The 25206-nt window shown below is 39.6% G+C and overlaps 5 protein-coding genes across 10 annotated transcripts; 3 read left to right on the top strand and 2 right to left on the bottom strand.

The window, feature by feature from the left end:
* Positions 1-247: 247 nt before the first annotated feature.
* Positions 248-3450, bottom strand: tmem138 (transmembrane protein 138). 4 transcript variants are annotated; one of them, XM_086298830.1, is made up of 5 exons: positions 3212-3450; positions 2159-2425; positions 1319-1490; positions 1155-1230; positions 248-1068 (listed from the first exon to the last, which is right to left on the bottom strand). In XM_086298830.1, the coding sequence occupies exons 2-5, from the start codon at positions 2284-2286 to the stop codon at positions 956-958; spliced, it is 489 nt and encodes a 162-aa protein (XP_086154956.1). In that variant the 5' UTR covers positions 2287-2425; positions 3212-3450; the 3' UTR covers positions 248-955. The 4 variants fall into 4 exon arrangements, with proteins under 4 accessions (XP_086154956.1, XP_086154954.1, XP_086154955.1 ...); XM_086298828.1 differs by having other exon boundaries at positions 2159-2680; positions 3212-3449; XM_086298829.1 differs by lacking the exon at positions 3212-3450 and adding an exon at positions 2933-3175 and having other exon boundaries at positions 2159-2680.
* cracr2b (calcium release activated channel regulator 2B) lies at positions 3248-13813 on the top strand. Of its 2 annotated transcripts, none has more exons than XM_086298827.1 (18): positions 3248-3693; positions 5387-5643; positions 5943-6054; positions 6153-6300; positions 6755-6901; positions 6998-7088; positions 7174-7269; positions 7348-7535; positions 9201-9272; positions 9991-10045; positions 11119-11198; positions 11294-11414; positions 11642-11768; positions 11895-11976; positions 12049-12163; positions 12804-12911; positions 13001-13077; positions 13577-13812. In XM_086298827.1, the coding sequence occupies exons 2-18, from the start codon at positions 5389-5391 to the stop codon at positions 13659-13661; spliced, it is 1959 nt and encodes a 652-aa protein (XP_086154953.1). In that variant the 5' UTR covers positions 3248-3693; positions 5387-5388; the 3' UTR covers positions 13662-13812. The 2 variants fall into 2 exon arrangements, with proteins under 2 accessions (XP_086154953.1, XP_086154952.1); XM_086298826.1 differs by lacking the exon at positions 3248-3693 and adding an exon at positions 4655-4853 and having other exon boundaries at positions 13577-13813.
* Positions 13814-14020: 207 nt separating this feature from the next.
* Positions 14021-18658, top strand: cd151 (CD151 molecule). 2 transcript variants are annotated; one of them, XM_086298815.1, is made up of 9 exons: positions 14023-14192; positions 15078-15162; positions 15577-15768; positions 16406-16480; positions 16864-16884; positions 17131-17235; positions 17363-17518; positions 17625-17711; positions 17810-18649. In XM_086298815.1, exons 2-9 carry the CDS (start codon positions 15079-15081, stop codon positions 17867-17869), a joined length of 780 nt encoding a protein of 259 aa, XP_086154941.1. In that variant the 5' UTR covers positions 14023-14192; position 15078; the 3' UTR covers positions 17870-18649. The 2 variants fall into 2 exon arrangements, with proteins under 2 accessions (XP_086154942.1, XP_086154941.1); XM_086298816.1 differs by lacking the exon at positions 16864-16884 and having other exon boundaries at positions 14021-14192; positions 17810-18658.
* gatd1 (glutamine amidotransferase class 1 domain containing 1) lies at positions 18659-21504 on the top strand. The gene is made up of 7 exons (XM_086298817.1): positions 18659-18844; positions 18986-19062; positions 20107-20212; positions 20306-20413; positions 20517-20608; positions 20711-20804; positions 20907-21504. The coding sequence occupies exons 1-7, from the start codon at positions 18796-18798 to the stop codon at positions 21020-21022; spliced, it is 642 nt and encodes a 213-aa protein (XP_086154943.1). The 5' UTR covers positions 18659-18795; the 3' UTR covers positions 21023-21504.
* On the bottom strand, positions 21055-25197 carry chid1 (chitinase domain containing 1). Its single transcript, XM_086298814.1, has 12 exons — positions 24762-25197; positions 24449-24592; positions 23964-24096; positions 23819-23863; positions 23625-23731; positions 23471-23532; positions 23293-23382; positions 23074-23175; positions 22838-22987; positions 22061-22141; positions 21912-21954; positions 21055-21828 (listed from the first exon to the last, which is right to left on the bottom strand). Exons 1-12 carry the CDS (start codon positions 24864-24866, stop codon positions 21730-21732), a joined length of 1161 nt encoding a protein of 386 aa, XP_086154940.1. The 5' UTR covers positions 24867-25197; the 3' UTR covers positions 21055-21729.
* Positions 25198-25206: the final 9 nt, after the last annotated feature.

Below are 25206 nucleotides of genomic sequence, written 5' to 3'. Positions count from 1 at the left end.
TTTTATGGTTATATAAAGTGTTGATGTGTTGGGATCTGCCCAGACCTGAGGTGGAACGTAACCTGTCACTTCTTTAAGAAATCCAAGGTTATTTTGACACACACGGGGCTATTCACGGTGTGTTTCAGTAGTGGCGCCTAAAACCCTCAATCCCTGATTAATCTTTGTGTTAAAAATAGAGCAGTCTGTTTCACCTTGTCTCCTGGATAATACTGAATACCCCCGAGATGAAAGGATTACACTGGAATTAGAGATGGCTTATTTAATAAAAGCAGCAGAGACACAATTCAAAGATCTCCAAATAAAGAAAAGTGAGTTCACGTGAAAATTGAATTATTAAAATAACAATAGTGTAAACAGCACATACTAATCTTACATAAGGCAAAAGAGACCACCTGATCTTTCACTGCAGGGGAAACCTGCTTTCCAACAAAACTATGAGCATATGCTCTTCTAAAAGCTACCCATTGAAACAGTTAAAAAAAAAAGAACTTGTTCTACGAGGCAAAATCTGCATTTACACCTGGTCATTTTCAAAACATTCTCTCAGTGTGTTGCAGTCTTGTCTGCAACCCAAACTGATTTACAAGGCCACATAGATTAACTGACTCATCCTTATTAATACGATACTCACAAGCCACACTTGGCTTACCTGCCACTGTAAACCATTTAACCCACAGCTTCTTGGCTACAAAGAGCCAGTAAACAAACAGCGGTTGACACTTTGCTTCATCCCTGTTATGAGTTATTAAGTTCCATTTGTGTGTAAAATATATATATATGTGTATATATTTATATACACACACACACATGTCAGTGTTGCTTTGTTAGATATGGTTAATAGTGAAAGGATTTCCAAATATAAAAATGGGTTAAAAAAAAATTATCCAAAGGAAGGATTAGCTAGTGATGCCCAGTGATATGTTTTTCCAGTTTCTTAAAAAGTGTCTCTGCTTCACTGACGAGCTCTGGCGAAGGCATCACGCAGCCACAGAGAGTCCTCGTACAGCCTCGGGTCTCCCATGTACTCTGCTGTACGTTTGTATAAGTAGTAATAAAACACAGCCGCTGTTAACAGAAAGAAGCACAGTTAGTCAGTGACAACAGAATAGCTGGGGTGGGAGATGTAGCTCTGAAATTAATTCGCCAATTACCTGTTCTCTGAAAAACAAAAAGAGCTTGGAGACCATCTGTCCAAACAAAACTGTTTGAATTAAGCCATCTTAGGTTCTGGCAAAAAGGAAAACAAAAGAAAAGTCTCAGAAGATGGATCTTCATATATGACTTCTAATTTGCAAACAACAGTTTGAAAGCATACCAGCACCAAGCAGTGGAAGCAGATGCTAAGGGTCAGGTAAAGAGTAGAGAATACCAGCAGGGCCCTGAACCTCTCCAGAAGCAGCGACACCAGGCCGACCTGGAACACGTACGTGTTGAACATCATCAGGAGGATGATGATCACGTTGAACAAGATGGCAATGTCCTGGATGCTGCAAACACAGTTTTTTTAATAGTTAATTTTTTTAAGTACGGCTTTCTTTTTTATTGATATCATACCGACAAAAACTAGATTGCATGTCAGACATTAAAGTGAGACGCTGTCCGTGTAACAGCCAAGAATTCTTCTAATGAGTGCAAAATGTTTGATGTCAGGAAAACTGGCTATGTAACAGAAACCAACCACTTAATAAATGACACATAAATGGTACAAAGAGTAACCTTTCAGGAATAAAAGTATTATTTTATTATTATTAATAGATTTTTTAGTATTAAATCAGCATAAGCCTGGGCTTTAAGTCGTCTATGGCATTAGATGAGAAGAATTAGATGATTAATAAACAAGGGCTTAACTTGCATCTGAAAACGTTAAATATTTAATGTAACCATCACATTTTAGTACTTATTAACCTATTAAATTTAGCAGTAACATTCATTATAATGCACTAAAAACAAGAAAAGCAAGTGACATAAACACAAAAAAATGCACATTGTTAGAACATCTATCAAATTCTAGAGATCTCAATTCATATAATGAAAGATGACATCAAATATCTCTAACTCTGTATGTAGTAAAAAAAAAAATTGAGAAATTGTGCATGTGTTTGTTAATCGGTTATAAAATAATTCAATCTCATCAGCACAGAGCTCTGTGACTCACATGAAAAGCACAAGTTGGATGACAGCTGCTCCTCTCAGAAGTTCACTGAAAGAGTTGACAAAGAGGTCATAGGCCAACAGTGTCAGCTGGATCAGCAGCACCAGTGAGAAGTTGCCGGTCTGAAGCATCTTCAAGGGCTGGTGGTGCAACCCCACAGCTCCACGGTGTATTCTCTTCAAAGTCTCCTTTTTTCTTGGTATTTGGTGGTGAAACCGACGTCTTTGGTCAACTCTACCCTCCTACATACTTCAGCAATAAACGACTTATCTGGAGCAAGACATTAATGAGCCACAATAATCCATTTGCAGTAAGCACTGGTCGCTTTTACGTTAAATTGTACATATTATATTCTCCAATCCGGTTTGCTCCGCTGTCACTGAACATGTTAGTTGTCCTAGATGAAAAAAATATTTCTGCGATGAGTGCTGCCTGTCCAAGATATCTGATGAAATGTATTCAATCCTGCCAAAAGCAGCATGCTGACATCTCAGATGTGGGAAATCTCCAGATATGCTGCACTACCTGAGAGGAAGAAGAGAAGCAACTGAAACAACAAAGACATTTTAAAAGCGATGAAAATGCCCACCTCGTCCAACTCATATCTTAGCCCGCTAGCCATCTCCACTGTGAACGAGGGGTTGATGAAATTTCTGTCTCAGTCGAGCCAAATAAGCATTGAACCTAATCACGTAAGGTCAACGTGCTCGTGTTGTTACACAGGCGGGCATGGAAAGGTCACTACTAGGATTATAGATCTGACCCAAGTAAACTTACTCAGACTGAAACACCTCTTGTTTAGTCGCTGTTTTCGAAGTACTCGTTCTTGTTTTCTTTTCATCTATCTAATCTACATCTTACGGCTGCCCTTTTAGTCCAGTCTGGAGTTAATCCAAAAGACGGATAATAGAGGAACTATAGGCTTATCTTTTCCACAACAAATCACCCGTCTGGCGATGAACTCCCCCCAGACACGTTTGCTACGCTAACACAACATTGCTGCTCATTGTTACGCAAGCAGGCTTCACAAACATAATTTAACTGACATATACTTACGAGACAAAAATGATGAAACCAAGTCTGCGTGAGGCAGAAAGCACTAATAAATCACAAAAACCTCTCTTTTTATTCGCAAACGCCGCTATTCAAGCATCTACTTCTGATTTTCGGCATTAGCAGATGTATTTCCGCTAATTCCATGGTAACGCTTCTTGTTACCGTAATAACGGTAGTACGTTTTTTTCCGAGAATTAAGCAAAAATACAAAATTCCCAAAGTAATTAATTTTCACCAATTTGGCAGGGCATTGATGTGTATCGTGGAAACTTGGATGGTTGCTTTCTAAAAACTGAACGAATAAGCGTAACAACTTAGTAGAAATTTCCGAGTGTCTCAAATCCGCCGTGCTGCGGCATATATTACGGTAATCTCCCTGTCACGCGAGGTCGTCACTGCCACCCAGCGGCGTGAGTAAGTCTTTGAATGCCTCCGAGGTGATCAAAGGTAATGACTGGAGACCTGAGTTCAGCACACCGCAGGTAAGTTGTGAAAGTTTCTTCAACTTCCTAGAGTTGTCAAACAGCGCAGTAAAGCGAGTCATTTAGAAATGCTATTCGTCGCGCTAATCGCCACCTTCTCTGTGTTGTGTCAAGTTGACAACCTGTTGTTTTGTAGTGCAGGTTCTCTCCCCCGTTAATAATAAATGCACACGTCTCCTTTCGCTGGTTTTAGTTTCCCGTGCTTGACACTTTTCTCTAAAACGGGGCATATTTACTCACTTTAATTAATTGTGAGTGATCTTGCTAAATTACAGCCATCAACGCTGAACTGCATTTTACAAACTGTCGCATTTAATGAAGAGGAACTCAGCACATGTTCAACATATGTTCTAAATACATTCACACAGTCAGACAGGATGTGATCTAATGCTTGACTCTTAAGTTTGCCTCAGTTATTTTTGTACCCTACAGCATGTTGTCTCACTCCCCGGGGCTTCCTACATTTGCACCAAACTTAGAGCTTACTAAGAAGTGTTTTTAAGTGCTTAAAAGTTTTGATATGACCTTTGGCTTATTGGGAATCTGAGGTGTCATACAAAATCCTCAGCATACAGTGTTTACACAGGTCTCTTATCTGAAATTGCAGTATATCCCTTATTACACCCAAGTTTTGAAGGCTTCATAGATAATCAGTACGATAATTTACTGCGATAATCAGTGTTTTGGATTTTATGCCTTCATAGATAGCACGCCATGGAAAGAAAGGCAATATTTTATCAACCACTGAGGCAGACCTTTTTTTAATTCAATGTAGCGTAAGGATGTCCAGAAAGAAAGTAGTTCTTACTTCTGGATCAGTTTAGTAGTATGTTTAGTTGTGTTTACACTGAAATGGCTATCCTGAGTAATCGCAATGTCATCTTACTTGAAGAATGATCATGTGTGACGCTGGTAACCCTTATAAATCACTGTTTTATATGAACAGTCATGTTGTCATGGAGGCTGTTTTTCCCCCAACAATTCCTGCAAGTAAAATTTGTTTGCAATTGTGGTTGTTCTGACAATGCAAACAACTGCAAATGTTTAATTTGCATCTCCTCTCCCGTAGCTATCCTCCCTCCCATTCGAGGACACTAATTCTTTTCACATGACACCATCCTGTTTTTTTACCTTCCACGCATCCTGGTGCTCATTCATAGGTTAGATTTTTTTAATCTATATAAACAGTGAGGACAACTGGCTCATCTGAATGAGGAGTTCTTGTCAAGCCTTTCAGGGGATTCAAAATTATCTATGAAAATGTTTATAGAACAAAATGTGTTCTATGAAAACCATTTTCTTTATCAAAGTTTGTCGCACTGCATTCCTAAAAAATGTCCTAAAATGTAGCATAGACACGACTGATCAGACAGCCGGTCACAGGAGCTCACATGATGTGTAGAGTCAATAGCTAGTTTTTTCTGCACCTCTTGTTTGACAAGGGAGGGTCAAGGTCCTGTTTCTTGCACTATCTTGCAATACTAAAAACTAGACCCAAAAATGTAAGCAAATGTAATTCTAAAACTGTGCCGGACAAGCAGCGTTATTCCTGGATGAATAAATTTAGCATAGCTGAAATATTATTACGATCGTGTGTTCTCTATCATGTGATATACTAGAAGATAAGCATGTTTACATAGCCTGTACTTAATGATAGAAGCATTCAAACCCACACCCATCTGTCTCTGTGCAGCAATGTCTAAGTGGCTGGACGATGATGAGGTGCTGGTGGGTGAAGGCAGTGGCGAGGCAGTGCAACTGAGCCCCAGAGCGCGGACTCTGCCTCCTGGGAGCCCCAGATCAGGCCACGGGCGTAGTCTGCTAGCTTCACCCCGCAGCAGGGAGCCAGTTCCACTGAGCCCGCTGGCAAAGACCATGAGCAAGGCCAAACAGCTGTTTCTGCTCTGTGACAAAGAGGGAAAAGGGTTCATCACAAAGCAGGACATGCAGGTGAGCAGCTAATGTGGTAGAGGAGCAACGTTTAGACTGACTGCAGAGTCTTGAACTTTGTCATCTCCTCTACTTGCTCAGTTTTCTATGCACTAATGTTTTGTATTTTCATGATCCTCCTTTTCTTCTTGTGTTCTCTTTCTTACTTTTTAACTTTATTTTAACTTATTCTCAGCTTTCATGACCTTGTCCTTCTGATTATTTTTGACTGTTTCTCACAGCACTTTCGAAAGTCTGATTATCAAATTGATATTTGATTAAAGTTTTTCTTGTTATTACTAATATTATTGTGCTTTTAGAGGTTACAGTGGGAGTTGCCACTGACCCCTGATCAGCTAGAAACAGTCTTTGACAGTCTGGACAGAGAGGGCAATGGTTACCTCACTCCTGTGGAGTTCAACACTGGGCTCGGTGAGCACGCTGCACTCAGTCATTTTAGAACAGTTTTAAAAGCGGATGATTAAATAAGCACATTATGTTATTCCTCGGTTCTATTTTCTGTGGTGTAGGTGAGCAGGTGGAGCTGGAGGAGGTGACAGACCTGGATCATGATGAAGCAGAAGAAGAACTGGACGAGGCGGACTTTTCTCAGGACCCCAGTGCTGTTAGATTTGTAAACATACTAATGGAACTTGGCACTGACAAACTTTTCAAAGAGTGAGTACTCTGCCCTAAAATCTTTACCATTAGCTTCCCTTTAAACTGTCCACCAAGATCTCCCCATTCAGTTTCACTGCAGCAGCTGTGTACAGTAACGTCACCTTCATCCTCAAATGTTAGCATATACACTATGTTCATACTGTTCTCATAAAATGGTTTAAATGCATCATCTCCTGCGATTGAGTTTTATTTTTGACTGAAAAATTGACACCAGGCGTGGTCTTCTGCTACTTCAAGGTTTAATGTAATGTGCATTAGGAGATGGTAATGTTTCAAAGGACTGTTTATTTAAAGGAATCTTCAAGGACTTCTTCAATATGTAAATGTATTTATGCAGTTCAGCATTTAAACTCAGCACTTTCTCTTTTCATGTAAACAAGTGATGTCGTGCAGTCACAGTTAGTTTTGTTTTTCGGTCACATTAACAGTTGTGTATTGTGCTGTGTGTCAGTCAACAGGAGCTGTGTACTCTGTGGTGTGAGCTCCAGAGAGACCGACCAGAGATGCTGAGCGTCCTAGAGGGCATCTTGGTCCATGCAGTGTCCCATTTACAAGACACCATGAAAGAGAGAGACAGTCTGGAACAAGCCTTACGCAGGTCACACCTTCCTTCCAGTACATTCATTTTAAGTAGTTTAACTGTGAGTGTTTGGATTATGCTGAGATTTTGTGTTGTTGTTTTTTTCTGCATTAGACGGGAGAGCGAACATGATCAGGTTGTTCGGTCTATATATGAGGAAATGGAAAGTCAAATCAGAGAGGAGAGAGAGAAGCTCCTTGCTCAGGTATAGATATGTGGTAGTTGCACTGTTGTTCCTTTTAGCAGGTGTACCTCAAATTAGCGTTTAATGAATTTATTGTGAAATCAAGGACAGTATTAAACAGAAGGAGAAAGGGAAAATACTTGAGGAGGAGCTGAGGATGCGGGAACAGGAGTTGGAGAATACACTGAAAAAACAGACGGAGGTAGGCATCCGAACTGTACTCATGCCATTATGAAGGGCGTTATATTTTAATGCGAACAGGATCTGTCTTTGTTCTCAGCTTGAGACCCGAATGCGCCAGCTGAGCCACGAGCAAGTAAACATCAAAGAGCAGAACCAGCAGCTTCAGGACCTCAACATGCAGTTACAGGAGCAGGTGGAGCGCAACAAAGAACAGTTGCAGGCTGCGTTGGCTCAGCTCAACTTGGCGCAGATCAGCAATGCGCAAGAACAACTGGCCAGACAGAGGTGATTAACCAAGGTCCAGATGATGCCTTAGCACCAGCTTTGAAGTCATTAAAAACATTGTCTGCATGTGGTATGGCTGAAAAAAAATTTTTTTTTAATTTTAATTTCATTTACTTTAATTTATTTGGCACCAATTCACAATGACAGACCCCATGCCCTGCATATTGTAAGGGAGATAATATTAGAAAGAAACCCCAACAATCACACAACCTTCTATAAGCAAGCACTTTGCAACAAAAGGAAGGAAAACTCGCTTTTAACAGGAAGAAACCTCTGACTGAACCAGGCTCAGGTAGGGGCAGACATCTGAGTCAGTCAAGAGTTTGAGTGTGAAGAGAAGGATTATAAATTCTATTCTGAATTTAACAGGCGGGTGATGAAGAGAAGCTGATATGGGAGAAACATGTGCTCTTTGTTTCTAGTCCTGGTTTGTACTCTTGTTGCAGTGTTCTGGATCAACTGAAGGCTTATCAGGAAGCTTTTAAGACAACCTGATGATAGTGAATTAGAATACTCTAGCCTACAAGTAATAAATGTAGAAGCTATTTTTTTCAGAATCACTCTGAGACAGGAACGCTTCTGATTTTAGAGGCACTGTGCAAATGAATGAAAGCAGCAATTAAAGAAAACATTTGTTTAATGTGCTCGCTGAAGGACGTATTTTAGAGGATGATCTGATATCCTCGTGTTGGTGGTGTTCCCAGACCATCATGAAAATGTTGTTCCAGGTTCAACATTGCAAGTGACCAATCACATTGTTGTGACGTTATTCTTTTGCGCGCCAAGCCATTCGTGCATTTATGAAATTCCAATGTTGCAAGGACAATATCAATTCTGCTTACTGTTTATTAAAGGGTTACGGTTAGGGTTAGGGTCAGGGTCCGTTGATCGGCGGACAGAGGCGGTTTCACGCAGCTTTAGTACAGTTTTTTGTTTTACGCCGGTTTTTCCCGAAGTCGCAAAAGTATGACGTCACAACATTCTGATTGGTCACTTGCAATGTTGATCCTGGAACAACATTTAGTATGATGATCTGGGAACAACACCAACACGAGGATATCAGATCAACCCATTTTAGATAGTAGTAGATTTTTATCATCTGGCTTCATGGATAAATAATGCTGGGTATCATCTTCATAACTATGAAAATGTATGCAGTGTTTTTTTAACAATATTGTCTAAGGGAAGCATGCATAATATTAAAAACTATTGGTTCCCACTCAGAGCCCTGTGGAGCTCCATGACTAACTTCCATGTTTTAAAAAGATTCCCCATTTTCATGATTATCTATGATTTAAACCAGTGCATCTCACATATATCTCTACCAGGTACCATATGTATTAAAGGCCCTTTAAGATGAGCAGTGTGTTCTAATCTCTAGTAAAATGTTGTGGTTAGCGGTATCAAATGCTGCAATGAGGTCTAACAGGACAAGGATAGAGATGAGTCTGCTGTCAGAGGCCACTGGAACATCATTTGTAACCTTCACTAGTGCTGTTTCTGTGCTATGGTGAGAAGGCTGAACTCTACTTGCAAATGATCAGTTGGCCATTTTACAACAACTCCTTCAAGATTTCTTTAAATAAAAGATTAGAAATAGGTCAGTAATTAGCTAAGACATCTGGATCAAGTAAAGATTTCAAATCTTTTGTTTGCTTCGCTTAGAAACGTGATGAAGGTGTCAAGGAACATGAAGAAAGAGAAAGAGAGTCTTTTGAGACAACTGGAGATATTGAGGTAAGTCTAAAACTGTCTGCTGTTTCAGTTAATGCCAAGTTCACAGACTACAGGTATGTTTGAATAGTCCAAAAATCCCGCCACACTTACACTAGACTCCTTAACACCGCCATAAGATAAACTACAAAACTCATATCTTCATCTCACCTTGTTGTTTTATGCAGGTCATAGAAATGAGAACAGTCAGTGAAAAATATCACTTCATTGAATGAGACCTGTAGCAGAAAGCACATTGGCAATACAGCAATAGACACTGCTAATGTAAAGCGAAACCCACTCTATCAAATGTCAGTTTCCTTTCCTGTGCATTTAACAAGCTGTTTTTAAAAATTCAAAACATATCAGTAGGTTATGGCATGAAATGATTTTGGGACAGCACCATCTTGTCTCCTTTAATAAGATTGGTCCGGTGTATCCTGTAATAAAGGAAGCATCAAAGCGCCTTTCCTTATTTTTTGGAGAGTTCAAACAGCTCCTACTGCGGATGCCGTGCAGATATTTCCTTTTCACATTTCTCAGTTAGGAAGCTTCCCAAGGAAAATGCACTATTCAAACTTACCCGTGGTCTTTTTTTTTTTTTTTTTTTTTTTTTTTTTTTTTTTAAAATTTAATTCACCATTTGAGACACGGGTCTCACCATGTGAGGATGTCTCTAAATAGATTTCTTTTGTGTGTGTGTGTGTGTGTGTGTGTGTGTGTGTGTGTGTGTGTGTGTCAGGGATATGAACAAAAGGCTGCGAGATGAGAAAGACGCCCAACAGTCTCAGAAGAGGGTTAGTCACAGACATGCTGTCCTTCCTCCTCTGCCCTTAACATATTACCTACCTAGTGAAGATGTTTGTATGCTGTGGACACAGCAGGTTGATCCACCCTAAGCTAAAACTTGGAATAGATTCATGTTTTACATCATCTGTTATTATTTATATGGGCAGCTGTTATTTTTTTGGTTATTAATTAATGTTGCTGACACAGCCTTTTGCAATGTTGTTTTTCTGTGGATGTGCTCAGTGAACTGAAGGATTTTGTTGACTAGACGTTTATTCTGTCCTGTGTCAACTTGAAGGAAAAGAAAATGTTCTATTTATATTTATGTTTATTGGTCACATTTCACTGTACAAATTCAGGTGAACTAAGTATTTTTTTTTCAATCTAATAAAACTTTTTCTCAGACTTTTCATGACTGATAATCTAATTTAGCAACTTTCAGCAGGTTCAGCTCATCCTTGTTGTTTCACAAAACAAACATGAAGCATTTTTGTATAAAGTGTGCAAATAATCTCATGAGTATTTATTTTAAAAAAAAAAATCAACCTTGACGCAAAGACTGCCTCTTTCTTTATTTACCTATTGTATTTTTTTAAATCTACAAACACGAGTGCACAGTTAAAAATAAATGAATAATCATAGTTGGACTGCATTCCTGCATTTTAAATGTACACTGTAAATAGTTTACCAGTGGAAGCAAGTGGAATTACTACAGAGATCACACACTCATGAGTGCAGTCCTGTGATAAAATCAAGTACACCATAGACATAATTCAGTAGTTTGTAGAGTTCAGCACAATAACTTGAAGTAGTCGTTTTGAATGAAGCCAATATGTCCAAGTCTGTGGCTACAAAACACCCAAATCATAAACCCTCCACCACCACATGAGGCTTTTGTGCTGATATCCTGTGTTTGGTTTTCACCAGACATCGCACTGAGCGGTTCGGTTCAAAGCGCATTTACCTTGGATATGCACCATGCTACATCCATAAATCTTTAATACTTTATAAATCTGTGGACGAGTATGAAATCTTAATGCTACATATTTCTTCTGCCTCACTTTCTACAAAAACCTTGTAGACTCCAAATGTCACACAGGCTTTGCAGAAGAGAGGGTCAGTTATAGGTAACTACTTACTGGAGGACAAGCCAATGAAAAGGTTTGTATAAATAGTGCATCTGTTTGTCATTTTTGCAGTGATGTAGCAGATGGATATAGGCAGCCACTAATTTTGTGTATTTATTGATTCTGAAGACAGCCATGCTCTGCTGATGAGTTGGAGCAGGACAAAAAGACAGAGGTGACAATATCATCCAAGAAACACCAACCGTCAGGTAGAGTCAGGGGTGAAAATGTTGAACAGACCCAAACTCAGGTAGGGAAAATGTAAAATCTACAAATACACATAATATATCTGAGAAATAATTATTGAATAGCGCAGATGCAGCAACAAAACTGAGCAGTAATGATGGAAATTATGTTTTGAGGCTTTTGGTTTAGGGCTTAAACAACCACTGGTCACTCAAAAAAAAATAAAAATTAAACTTTTCAAATATTAGATTGATCAAAATGTCACCTTTGATTCTTTTATCTGAATTCTAGAGCAAAGCTGTCAGTACTCAGCAAGTGTTCAAGGTTGTGTTTCTGGGTAACTCGGGGGTGGGTAAGAGCTCCTTCATCCAGTATTATTGCACAGGGCGCTCCGACAGTAAAGTCAGCACTACCATTGGTAAGTCTTTTCACAGCGATGTACGTGCTCATCAGTGTATAGAAAACTACTGTGTGTATGTTGAAGTAAATGTTTGATATATGTATTGAAGTCGAGCATGAAGTCATAAGGCTTTGTTGTTCATAGGTATAGATTTTAAGATGAAGACTATAACTGTGGACTCCACCACCATCATCCTGCAGCTGTGGGACACTGCAGGGCAGGAGAGGTCAGACATGTTTACACAAGCACACAAAATCATCCGAGGTGCAGAATGTTTTACATCGAATCTGTTTTTTAGGTTTCGCAGCATCACCGAGCAGTACTACCGAAAGGCCGACGGCATCCTTGCCATGTATGATGTAACGCACTCCGCCTCCTTCACTGCAGTGAGAGGATGGATGGACTCCATCAGGGTGAGTAGGCGGCACTACCATGGTTTGATGTAAAAGCATGCAAAACAGTGGATCTTTATTTGAATATACGTGAAAGTTACTGACGTAATGGCGATGCACGAATCTCAGTCCTAACTTTGATTCCTTTTTTATATAAGATGACCTTTATTAGTCCCACAGGTGGGAAATTTGTTTTGTTACAGCAAAAGTGCAAAGTTATGTAGCAGAAATTAGAAAAACACTGGAATGCAATAAAATAAAATAAAATACTATATACAATACAATAAAATAGAATAGAATAATATATACAATACAATAAAATAGAAATACAAATGCTATATACAACTGAGTAAGAAAATACAAAAGTACAACTTCGTCAGAAGAAGAATTGTATAAGAATTGCACATATAGCATTTAGAATTGCACATATAGCAGTCTTATTGCACGTGTGAGGGTTTGATCAGCTGCAAAAGTCTTTGTTGTGGAGTCTGACAGCAGTGGGGAGGAAAGACCTGCGAAATCTCTCCGTCCCACACCGTGGGTGCTGCAGTCTCCCACTGAAGGAGCTGCTCAGTTTTTATATATATTATTGGGGTGACCTCTTTGGTGTATCTCCTTTATGTATAGCGTGTACTATAAACCCGCTGTATGTTTGTCTCAGGAGAAGATGTGTGAAGGTGCTGTACTAATGCTGCTGGGGAACAAGCTGGACTTGGCTGACAATCAGTGTAGAGAAGTGAGAACAGAAGAGGGTCAAAAACTGGCAGAGGTGAGGCGCATTAGACTATTCACCCAAATTTCTAAAATTGGAAAGCCACAAATGTATAAAAAGAAAAGTCTATTTTTTTGGTTATACAGCAACATCAAGCTTTGTTTTATGAGTGCAGTGCCAGGAATGGATTGAACGTGGAGGAACTAATGAATCACCTGGCAGGGTATGGCATCACATATTTGTGATTTACAGAATCACATTATGAAAATCCTCTGGAGCATTTATATAATATTACAGATAATCCTTCTGTACTTTTCTGTTGTAGCTTTGCCCATTTGTGACTTTTAAATGTAATCCCTATTAAACATCCTATCAAAGGCTAATAATAAATGAGAAGAGGGAGGTGCTGAGTGTAAATGTTGTCTTTTGTTTTGTTTTGTTTTGTTTTGTTTTGTTTGTTTTATGCACGCAAATCTTCAGAGGGAGGCTTTGGTAACATTTTTAAAATTGCCATGGTAGTTGTTTTATCTGACGAATCGACAAAGGGATCAAAGTAGCAAGCAATTCAGCATACATATATTCTATCTCAGATTCCATAATAGATTCCACTACTGTTAATCTATTAATTACCTAATAAACTGGTAGCTGGATGAACTTCCTCTGATATTACAGTAAGATCACAGATTTTTCTTCTCATATGTTGCGGTTTCTGTACATTTTAGGATGTTGGTAACTCAGCATGAACGCCAGTGTGAAGATGCACTTCTACTGACTGAAACCATGCCTAAAAGAAGTTGCTGTGCATGAACAGTTGAGGACAGGCTTTTGAAAAGACTGAAACTGTCTCCAGGTGTTCTTCTTTGGTTCAGTGGAGCCACGTTGTATCCCACACCAACAGCAGATCACCACGTCGTGACGTCACATCAGGCATTTTTCTGTGAACAAGTTTACTGAATAGAATAATGTTTTCCTTTGGGTTTATGCATCTTTCAGAAATGTCTAATAAAATCTATTTTTGATGACTGCTCTTTTGTCATGTGTCTTTAAAAAAATCAGTTAAACCTTTAAGCTGCATGCTTTAAAGCAAGTAGAGCTCGTATGCATGGGAAACCAGCTGGGGGCAGACAAGTACAGCTTGCAGAGGGGCGAGCAGCCTGTTGTGCCAAAAGAGGACAGACGCTCAGACCCTTGAGTGGGAGGCTCGAGTGTGACTGTCAGCTGAGAACTTACACTGTTGCGCTCAACCTTCAAAGACAGTTGGACGCTGAGGTCGGCAGACTCTGAGAAGACGTTACCCTGATAATCTACATCCTTTGGGAGGTCCACCATCTAAACCAGGTAGGAGTATTTTGGTCTGTGTGAAAACAGAGCAGTTTTTCCATGACATAATGAGTTAAAAATAACTCTGAATATGACCACGGTGATATTGTTTTCAGTCGTACTTACACATTAAGATTGTCTTAAAAGTATATTTTAATCAGGTTTATACGTGTTATCTTTTTAACTGTTCTTTATATATGTTTGTAAACAAAGATGTTCATTTGTGTTTAAAATATAAAAAACAGAAAAGAAAAACATTTCCCATGATGCTCAGGATCATGACTTCTCTCAAAATAGAAGCACCAGGAAAGTTCTGTTTAGGCAAGAATAACAACATTTGACTTGAGCCTGAAGTAAAGAGTGAAAAGCTAACACAAAATCACTGAAGAATGAGACGATCAGATTATGTTACTGAAACGGGGGACGGATGTGTGTCTGCTGGATGATATGTGACACAGGACGTTAAGTATGTTTTCCCCACAACATATTTGATTTCATCTCTGAGCTCTTTTCCATTGCACTCTTATAGCACCTCGAGCTACTGCACAAAGACTAAGGTACAATCTCAACAATAGCCGTCACAAAAAGCCCAATTGTTCTGCAACCCACGGCAAAGGCAGGACTAAAGGGAACTGAAAGAGGAAACTGATATAGAAATAAACTGCATGTATAACTACATCACATATGACACTAATACAGCTTTCCATTATAAAGGATAGGAACAGAAATCTGTGTAAATCTTGCAGTGGGGGGGGGGGGGGGTATAGCCTGCAGTTTTGCTCTCAGTATCTTGTAGTAATCCCTTTAGGGGGAGACTGAGATGTGCCATCGAATATTTGGTTGTTTCTTTACTGTATCAGCTTGAACACTGCTAACATTAATAATTCCCCTTTTTTTTAACAGAATGGAAGTTCGACGTGAAAAAAAGCACGCCTGCGGGACGATTTGTCTGAAGTATCTTCTTTTTCTTTTCAATGTTCTTTTCTGGGTAGGTTAATATAAAAGTGCAAAGATTTTCACTGAATTTTAGATTACAAAAGCAACTTTTGAACGATGTCATCTTAATTCAGTCAGTTGTAATTGATTTAAAGTTGCAACATTAAATTTGTGCAGTGCTTAAAATGCCATAGACATTAAGATGACTTCCTTTGTACACAGACACATTTAAAAAAACCAAAAACAAACATACAAACTTTTTTATTTACTTATTTTTACTTTATTAACTGCAATTTCCTTTAGGCTTTAAGAATAGACTGATGTTCTAGTCTCTCAGGGCTTACACTGAAAGAATGAGGCGTTGTCCAGTGTGATCACATTTTAAGAGCAAAGTTATAACTTATGTGCTGCATTCTCACTACGAGCATCTGGTTTGAGTTGAGCTGGTAACGGTATGTTCTGTCAGCTGGCAGGTGGGGCTGTGTTGGCGGTGGGCGTGTGGACTCTGGTGGAAAAGAGCGACTACATCAGTTTGCTGAGCTCCAGCTTCTATGCAACTTCGGCGTACATCCTGATAGCTGCTGGAGTCATCGTGATAGTGACCGGGATAATCGGCTGCTGTGCCACGCTGAACGAGATGAAGAGTCTTTTGATTGTGGTACGGTGACCACGCCCACAAAATACTACCTGTTACAGAAAAACTGATTTTTCTTGCCCGTTTCACTTCACTCCACAGAAGCTGAAATCCTTTTTTCATTAGTCCACATGAGAAACCATGGCACTTTTAAGTCCATGTTTATACACTCTCACCCCCTGGTCCAGGTTGTGTATTGAAAGCTAATCCTTGGTGACCTTCTGTCTCGTCTGCCTGCACTCAGTGCAGCTCATTATGCCAGGCATGCCTGTCAGATATAACAGATAAAGTCATGCACAGTGTGTCTTTAAGAGTTTAGATATAGAGTGTGGCTCATGCCAGAGGAATGAAGGGCATCACAAGCTGCTGCTTGGACTTAAGAGTGTGTGTGAGTGAGACAGACAGACAGACAGACAGACAGACAGAGGGTCTGTGAGGATATCACTCAGACTCAGTGGTATATCTCTATGGTCATACTCCCCGCAATCTTTATAATGAGCACCTTCCTTTCCCACCATTTAATCACTTATTTTCTGGAGTATGATGTTTGTATTTTGTAGCCATGCACAGATATGTTCAGTGACATTATACCTGCAAAATGGTGCAAAATAATGGCATTTCACTGTATTCATAGTCATTTTTGTTATGTCTCTGCCTACAGTATCTGATCTTGTTGCTCTGTATTTTCCTTCTGGAAATCATTGCTGGTGTTCTGGCATACATTAACTACCAAGAGGTGAGGTGCCATACTTTCTATTTGTATCTGTTTGTATATAGAGACAAAAGTAAATAGTGACATACAGTTTATTTTGCTATAACTTGCACAGCTTCCAGTACTTTTTATGGTTATATCTATTCATCATTTAAATTTCACCCCAGAAATTACAAATGTCTTTTTTTTTGTCTTTCTGCTTGCATTATGTGTATTTTATTAATTCTACTTTCCTTTCAAGTATTTCTCCTAGCTTTGCATCATTTTAATGTCAAATCTAACAACCACTCAGTTGCTGCACTCCTTTGTGAAGTGTGTTTTACATGCTTTTCTGTGCATGTTCATTTGTCCATTTTTCCCCCATCCTTCTCACGCCTCTCTTTCTTCCCCCTTTTTTCTTGCTCTAGTGTTTCCCTTTCTGCTACCAGGTAATCTACTGCAGTGTGTTTCTCCTTTATATCAGTCTGTTTTAGTTCTGACAGGTTGAGGTTATTTTTATTTGCAAGAGTCTTCATTAGAATCAGGGAGTGAGGTCATAGAATCTGTGCTCATATATTTTGAGTTATCTGTGGGTATTGCTCAGGTAGACAGGAATGTTACGGGGGAAGGAGGAAACTTGATCAGGAGCTATTTTTGTTGATGGGAGGTACTAAAGAGCTTCTCCTGTCTCACAGCTGGATGAAGAGCTCAAACAGAACCTGAAAGTGACCATGCAGCAGAAATACCAGCAGCCAGGAGAGGAGAGCATCACACAGGCTGTGGACAAACTACATCAGGAGGTGTGGAAAAGGAGAATTTGTTTCAGAAAAAGGCTCGAATAAAAAATGAGTAACATCAGTAAGACTGGACATGATTAATAATGAAATTCTGTGTTAACTGCAATTTTCTCATTATTTTCCCTCTCAGTTTAAGTGTTGTGGTAGCCACAACTTCTCAGACTGGAGCGACAGTGTGTGGATCCAGGCAGCAGAGAACGAGCGTCTTGTTCCCGATAGCTGCTGTAAAACTCCAGGTGAACTCTGCGGCCGCAGGGACCATCCCTCCAACATCTACAGAGTGGAGGTAAAAACGAGAAAGCTCTCCATCGACGCAGCGTGGCTAAATTTCACATGATAACAAGATATTATTATTTATTCTTTTTTTTTCTCCCCTGTTCTTGTGCTCTCAGGGAGGCTGCATCATGAAGTTAGAGGAATTCCTCTTGAGTCAGTTATATATTCTCGGTGCAGTTGGTATAGGGATTGCATTTCTACAGGTGAAAGCTTTTACTGCTGAGCAAAACGGAGATAAATATGAACATCTATTTTAATGGAGTCTGTAAATAATGAGGTCTTTGTGTCTGTTTTGTTTCAGCTTCTGGGGATGATGTTTACATGCTGCCTTTACCGGAATTTGAAAGAAGATCCATACTAATTTTGTACTTCCCCCCTCCCCATCCATCTATTCATTTTCTTCCAATTGTCCAATTCATGACCGTGGGGATGGGTGCTGGAGCTTATCCTAGCAGTCATATGGCGAGAGGGAGGGTACACCATTGGACAGGTCACCAATCTGTCACAGGGCTAATACATGAGGACAGACAACCATTCACACCAACAGAATTTAGAATCACCAATTAACCCAACCTTGTGCACACTGTCGGTGGAAGTTGGAGTACCTGCAGAGAACATGCAAACTCCACACAGAAAGGCCCCAGGTTGGATTTGCACCCAGAATCTTCTTGCTATGATAATGCTAACCACCACACCACTGTGACACCCTTGTAGGGATCACTGTAGTTTTTTTAAACATCACAAAATTTAACACAACTTCTAAAATGTTTTCCAAATTATTATAACCCCACCACCCCAAAAAAGTATTTTTTCCCACAGTCCTACGATGCTGCATAGTTACTTCAAACACTGCGATGCTGCTGGACAGCACTGCTCATTTGTTCTCGCAAAAACAGCTTTGCATGTGTTTATGTATTCTTTAATTTAGGTCACAAAGGATTTTTAACTCTTTAAAATGAGTGGTGTATATTTAAAAAGCAGAGCAATATGAGCATGTTGTGGCCGCTTCTCTGTTTGTCTTTTTAATTGCTTTTTTATGTATAGTCATTACAAATGTGTATTTAAAAAACTAATATAAAGAACTATTTTTCTTTGTTGGATGCAAATAAAAGATACTTCCTTATAATTTCCACCCAAATTCTCAGATAATTTCTCCGACTGAACTTTTATTTTGAAACTTATAAGCGGATGTTGTTGTCAGCTGACTGTACACCCTCCTCGCGTATTTCTTTTGCATCGTCTCACCCTCAAGGTTTTTCTTTATAATTTAAAGCAAATATTATTAAAATGTCAGCGAAACCAACGTGTTTGATAGTGGCGAGTGCTTCTTCTCAAGGTGAGCCCGTTAGCTTTACTTTGAACAGCTCGGCTGTTCTCAATCATTCATGAATTTGTCCGTTAGCTTTGACTTACTTAGAGCTGCAGAACTAGCATGAGCTCTCTAAAGCGTTTTATCTCACACATTTTGTTTATTCAGGGGTGTCTGCGAAATCTTTCCATCAGTCCTTCAGCCTTTGTAGTCCGGTCTTTAACCTACAGACAGCCACACCAGGGGTAAGACTCCACCTGACAAGCAAATAGCAGATACACGAACAGCTGTCGTGACCTAAGCGCGTTAGTCCGTACTTACGTAGACAGTCTCCATGACAACTGCGCAGATTAAAAAAAAAAAAAAAATCAAAGGAGAAATTTAAATAAATAAATAAACACGTCTTTTCTTTTTCTTTTTTTTACTTTTTCTTTTCGTTTGTTTGTTTTTAAATATGGTGGTAAAGAAAAAAAATTCCACGATAGTTTCTTTGGGGGGTACCTTATTTTGGGGAAATTCAGCAATCTCTTTATCACTAAACTTTTGTGGTGATTCCTTGTATGCGGTTTTTATGTCCTGGTGAGTACTGAAATTAAAGTTCATTCAAATAACTTTGAAATAGGTGCATGTAGAATAGATAGTTACCAAAAGGACCACAGAGTGGTGCTTCTAGTCAGTGGAGTGTTGCTAAAATTAGAAAGTGATGTATCTTGTAGGATTAAAAAAAAAAAAAAAAGACCAGCGGTATAATCAAGGGTGATGAATGAAAGAAGAAAAAGAAACTCCAGGACAAACAAGTACCTCGTTTCACTGTGACACCCATTGTCCCTGTGCAACAGTAGCATCACATTTATACAAATATATGGGTGTTACTTAAAAAAAAAAAAAAAAAAGTGTTTTTTCCTGAAATCCAAGTTTGTTATAAAATTGCAGCTACATTGCCAATCGCAAAATCCATTTTTTTTCTCCTACTGGTAGCTCATCCTGGTAGGGCAGGTAAAATGATCAGAACCCTGAGTTTAAAATATTTATCAACCACCAGTTTCAAGAATTTAAATATTATCGCAACAAAGATACATTATTAGATCCATGTTTGTAGAGATGGACTTACACACCCGAAAAAAAAGTTGTCTTTTATACCCTGCTTTCACCCTACTACTACATCTGAAAGGTCACGGACATGCGCTTTAAGATGCAACCCAGTTCTTGGAAATAGTTCTTGTCCACTTTGTGATCATTACCCTGGGTGTGTGATGTTACCCTGTACAGAAGTGTTTCTGTGGTTGCAGGGGAAGCCAATAGACTTTGTTGGGGTTGATGAAAGCACAGCTAGATGGGTGCAGGACTTCAGTGTGAAACCCTACGCAACACCAGCCAAACTTGAATCCATAGATGGTGAGAATATTTATTTCATGCCCATTCGGCCGTTTTCATGTCTGCTGCTTTAACTACTATCTGCTCACTTGTGTCACGATGACCCCTTTTAAGGTGCCCGATACCAGGCACTGCTCATCCCACACTGCCCTGGAGCGCTGAATGACCTGGCACACAGCGGCTCTCTGCACCGCATTCTCGCGCACTTCATCTCTCAACAAAGTGAGCTTGGGGCTTGTTTTAACATCTGTATGTATTTTTCTTGTTGTTTTTTTAGGAACACATGTACATGTGGTTTGCTTGGTTTTTTTCCCCCTCTGTGCAGAGCCGGTGTGTGCAGTGGGACAGGGAGTGTCTGCACTGTGTTGTGCCACTGAAGGACAGAGGTGGATTTTTAGTGGCTACAGCTTAACAGGGGTTAGTGTTTGGTGAACTCACTAGGGGAAATATAACCCATATATTTGTTCAGCTATCACATGTTTGCTGTATTTAGTAACACCAACTTGTTGATCTTAATAGCCTTCAGTGTTTGAACTGGTGCGGGAACCTGATTTTGCCAACCTGCCCTTGATTGTAGAAGACTTCGTGAAAGACAGCGGTGGATCGTACACAGGTGAGCTTACCCTGCTAATAACAGAAGAGTCAAATACCAAATAATTATTTTTAAAACAGTCTGATGTTCGTCTCTGTGGGGTTTTTTTTTTTTTTTTTGCAGCAAGTCAAGAAGATGCCATGCATGTGGTCGTAGACAGGCACCTCATAACTGGACAGAACATGCAATCAACCTTGCTCGCTGTAAATAATCTAATCCTGCTCTGTAATGCCAAATAAAAACCTGAAATAATACACGAGGAATGCTCCGATTCGACAGCTTTGTCGTCCCACTTTTATATTCATGTAATTAAACATTTATTTTGAACAAGTATCAGAAAAATGCTGGGTCAGAAAGAGATGTTTGGCAAAACTGCAACATACCACTTGGTTATTTGTTGATGCTGTTATTATAAACCGAGTAAAAGCAACAGGATTGTGTAGATTCAAACATAATAAAAAATAAAGCATCAGGAGCAGATGTATTGTTGCTGATGGATGAATCTTTTTAAGAGCACAGATGATTTTAGGCGTTGGACTGAAGCGATGCTGCAGATGTCTGAAGGCCTCCAAATATAAATAAACCCTTAATTAAAATGGATACATACTGATAATCATGCAGCTTCTTTTGTTGAATGCAGAGATGTACTAATCTGTACTTTTTTTCTTTCTTTTTTTAAATCGTATCATCACAGAAAATAAATAAAATACACTGAAGTACCTTTTTTTGTTGGTTGCAGATGCCTAAAAATAAACCGCCGTGTCATTCAAGAGCTCGATACATTCACGACCCTCAAACAAGTTGAGCGTTAATTAAACCCCGTCAGTGGCTCACTGCAGATGTCGAGATAGGAAAAAAAACAAAACGGCACTGACTTCAATGACAAAAAAATATAGATATATTGTGTCAATCCGAGATTCACAGTGTTCGCCAACAAGTCCAACTCTTATAGCAGATCATAGAAATAATCCAGTCCTTGTCCCAATTCCCACAAGGAAATTCCTGTTCCCAGTTCAGCAGCTAAAGAAATCCTCAGGTCGATTGACTGTAAAACAGTTGAAATAATATTAATCACTCATTGATGATTAATACTCCTATTCTTTTAATTGCAGAAGTGAACAGTTTTACCTTCAGTGAAGGGTAGTACACCACATGCTTAACTGCATTGTTCCTAAAATAAAAGGCAAAGGACAGGATATTTAATCAAGAAAAGCTCTCGGGACATTTAAATAACCTCGAAATATTGTTTAAACCCTGATGTTTTATTAAATTAATACCTCTTGTAAGTGAAGTAATGCTCTGCAGAGTATTCATCCCAGAGAACCTTTGGCCTGTGTTCTCGCAAGATCTCGATGTACCTGCAGGAAACCACAGACGAGTGCGGTAAGAGGCTTCAAGTCCATGTCAAAGTTCTCAATCGACTCTTTACTCCAACTTATCGCCATTTTTTACTATAAATAAAAAGCTCATGCTACTTGCAGTCAGAAAATTACGTTTAGTACTGTGAAAAAGTCCTGAGCCACCCTGTAATTCTTTTTATTTTGCTAAAAGAAAGGGAACCAAATTTTTTTTTTTTTTTTTAAATCCATGCAAACATACGTGGAATTACCAGAGTTTCTACAATTCTAATGAGCTTGAAAGTCAACACAGTCTGAATGCTATGCAGTAAATGTTTAAGGATGCTGCACACCTTGTCGAGGTATGCTATGTTTACTCTTTGAGAATCACCTTTTTATTGCAAAAATATGATTTTGTGTCAAACTCCAAAACTGGTTCTTTGCCAAGTCATCTACTATGTGCAGACACAACACTAGTGCGTCCTTCGAGTTAGGTACCTTTTTTTATGCTGAGTGATTTATAGATCAGGGTTAAGTGGTTTAACAAAAAAACTGTAATGGAAATGGTCAGGACTGGACTGAAAATGTGTGAAAAAGCAGGAAAAGACTTTTTCAGATCAGCCCAAATATCAAAGAGAAATTAAAAATGCATGCCGTGGAAGAGTTCGGGTCTTAGGAGGTTAAAGTATTGCAGCAATAGCTAGAGTTTCAGCTCACCTTGTTCCCAGGACTGGCTCTGTTCCCTGGCTTGCAAAATCAAGGCCGTACAGATTGAGTCCAAGCAGAATCTTCTCCCTCCACTGAGAGTTTGGTGCAAGCTGGAGGACACAGTCTCTGACCCAGGGCAGCGGAGAGCTAGGGCCCGGCCTATAACAACAACAGCACACAACTCAGAAAACTGGATTAACGCCAGTTTGAATCCTCTTGTTGCATCACCTGTGCCATGTACTCACCTGGCACCACTGGAATAGTCATATGTCATGAGACTGAATCCATCGACGACTGGGGCCAACTGCTCAAACTCCTCCCTGCCAAACATACCCGGCTGCCCTGTGCTGATAATTCACAGGAAAAACAAATCTAAACCAATCACACTGATTGTTTTTGTTGTTGTTGTTTGTTTTGTTTTTTTTAGCATTTATAGCTGCTGAATGCAAAATAAATGAATTCACCTTGTTACTGCTGGTGGAATAACAAGAATGCAGTCTAATCTTTTAGCTTTCAAAGTCTCGCATATGTGTTTCACCAAATGGACCAGTTCCCTGTGTGGGTAGATCAGAAATGCTTGATTATTGATTAACCTCAGACAAAGCAAAACTTGTGATCGGGGCTTGCAACAGAATCACTCACTTTCTTTTGTTACCTCCCAGCTGACTCCACAACTCCAAGGTGAAGCCATCGAAACCTTCAGTCTGCAAAACCACGGTTTTTACGTTAATCAGTCACCGAATAAACCAAAAACAAGGTTTTATTGGAATTAAAGACACAAACACTACTTATTTACTTTTGCAACATCCACCAGCTCAGTTCCCAACTCGTCAATTTCATCCTCACTTCCAAATACTGCCATGTAGTCCTGGTAGGACCAGCCATCAAATAAGAGCCGAGGCACTGATGGTTAAAAAAGAAAATGAACTAATCTGAATCCACACAATCAGACTTGAGTACCTGTGGGCAGTAAAGTTGGCATTCACTCACCAATCCTGACTTTTTTGTTAGACTTGCGTACAGCTTTGACCCAGCCTGAAAAGATCAAAAGACACTCTTTTACCTCATGTTCATCCGTGACTTAAGGTGAGGCTTTAATCAGTGATAAAGTTAAGGAAAAAAGTGGATCATCTGCCTGGATCGTGATCGTGGAGTCCCATAACGTCAAAGGTTTCAGGTCCTCGTCTGCGCAGCTGAAGCCACACCGGTGACACCGAAGTTAGCTTGGACCCAAACATCTTGGCAACGTCATAGCCGTGGGAATTCCACTGCAGGATGAGAAAAATAAGTTGTGTCTTTGACTGTGCTAAAACGTACATATGAAACCCTAAAGGGCAGGTTTTTAATTTTCTTACATGACCATAAGCATATTAAATTAAAGTGTTACCAGTGTCATAGATGAGGGGGGATTGGATAGATTTTTTGGTGACAGCTAATAAAGATTAAGAAATTAGAATGTGATTATCAAACCAGTTAATGATTCATTATCTATCAACTGATAAATCTACTCACTGGAGTCCACATGGCTATGGTCTGTCCCATCACTTACACACTATTGTCAAACGTTTAAATTCAGCAGGAGAACAAGGAGATATAATTGTGACTGGATTTCAGACTTACGGGTGTCACATATCCAAGCACTGGTCCTTGAAACGTTTTCTTGATGTGTGCACAGTATCTCTTTTCCTCCTTCGCTATGTCTTTCCAGTGCGGGTCTGACACAACAAGGTTTCTCTCCAGTACAGATAATTCTGCTGGAGATGTCTAAACAAGTGAGATCAAAGAGAAAAGAGCCCGTTTCAGTAACAGATAACCACGACAGGACGGAGACAGGAGACCAAGGACATTTTAGGCAAACGCATTCAGACCTGTTTGACCTGACAGCACAGAACAGCTCGAACCAGTTTAAAGATTAAGACCTGAAGTTACTCACCTCAGCTTCAGCTTTGTGCGACTTCTTTGCATCGGTTTTTGAAAGTGTGGCACTGACCAGCCAGCAGCTTGAGACGATATGAAGGAAGACCAACGAGGCTCTCATTTCCAAAAAGCCAATTTAAAAAACACAGAGCAGTTAAATATAAGATTGGCTAGCTGAGGTCTGCAGATTTGCAGTGCAAGTGTTTCCTTCCTTTACTGGGATGTGTGAGATTAGAAACCACCATATCCTCCCGCGGCCTAAAATCAAGCAGAGCAGTAACCCAAAGCGGCCCGGCTCGTCCTGCTAAAACATACTACCCTAAATAACCATAAACAGACTGAAAGCTTTTGATGTCAGGCGGTTGGTGTCTGTTTGACTGACAACTTATCTCAATGTGCTTCTGAAGCGTCAGCCTCGCCAGGAAACTTCCGGGGTTTGCATTTTTCAAAATAAAAGGTGC

Source organism: Aulonocara sp. 'chitande type north' Nkhata Bay, linkage group LG7, assembly GCF_057382095.1.
Source record: "Aulonocara sp. 'chitande type north' Nkhata Bay isolate Kocher_YH1m ecotype deep benthic linkage group LG7, A_spYH_male_GT1.1, whole genome shotgun sequence".
Lineage (NCBI taxonomy): Eukaryota > Metazoa > Chordata > Actinopteri > Cichliformes > Cichlidae > Aulonocara > Aulonocara sp. 'chitande type north' Nkhata Bay.
Note: the sequence above shows the minus strand (reverse complement) of the source record. Positions and strands in the feature narration are given on the sequence as shown.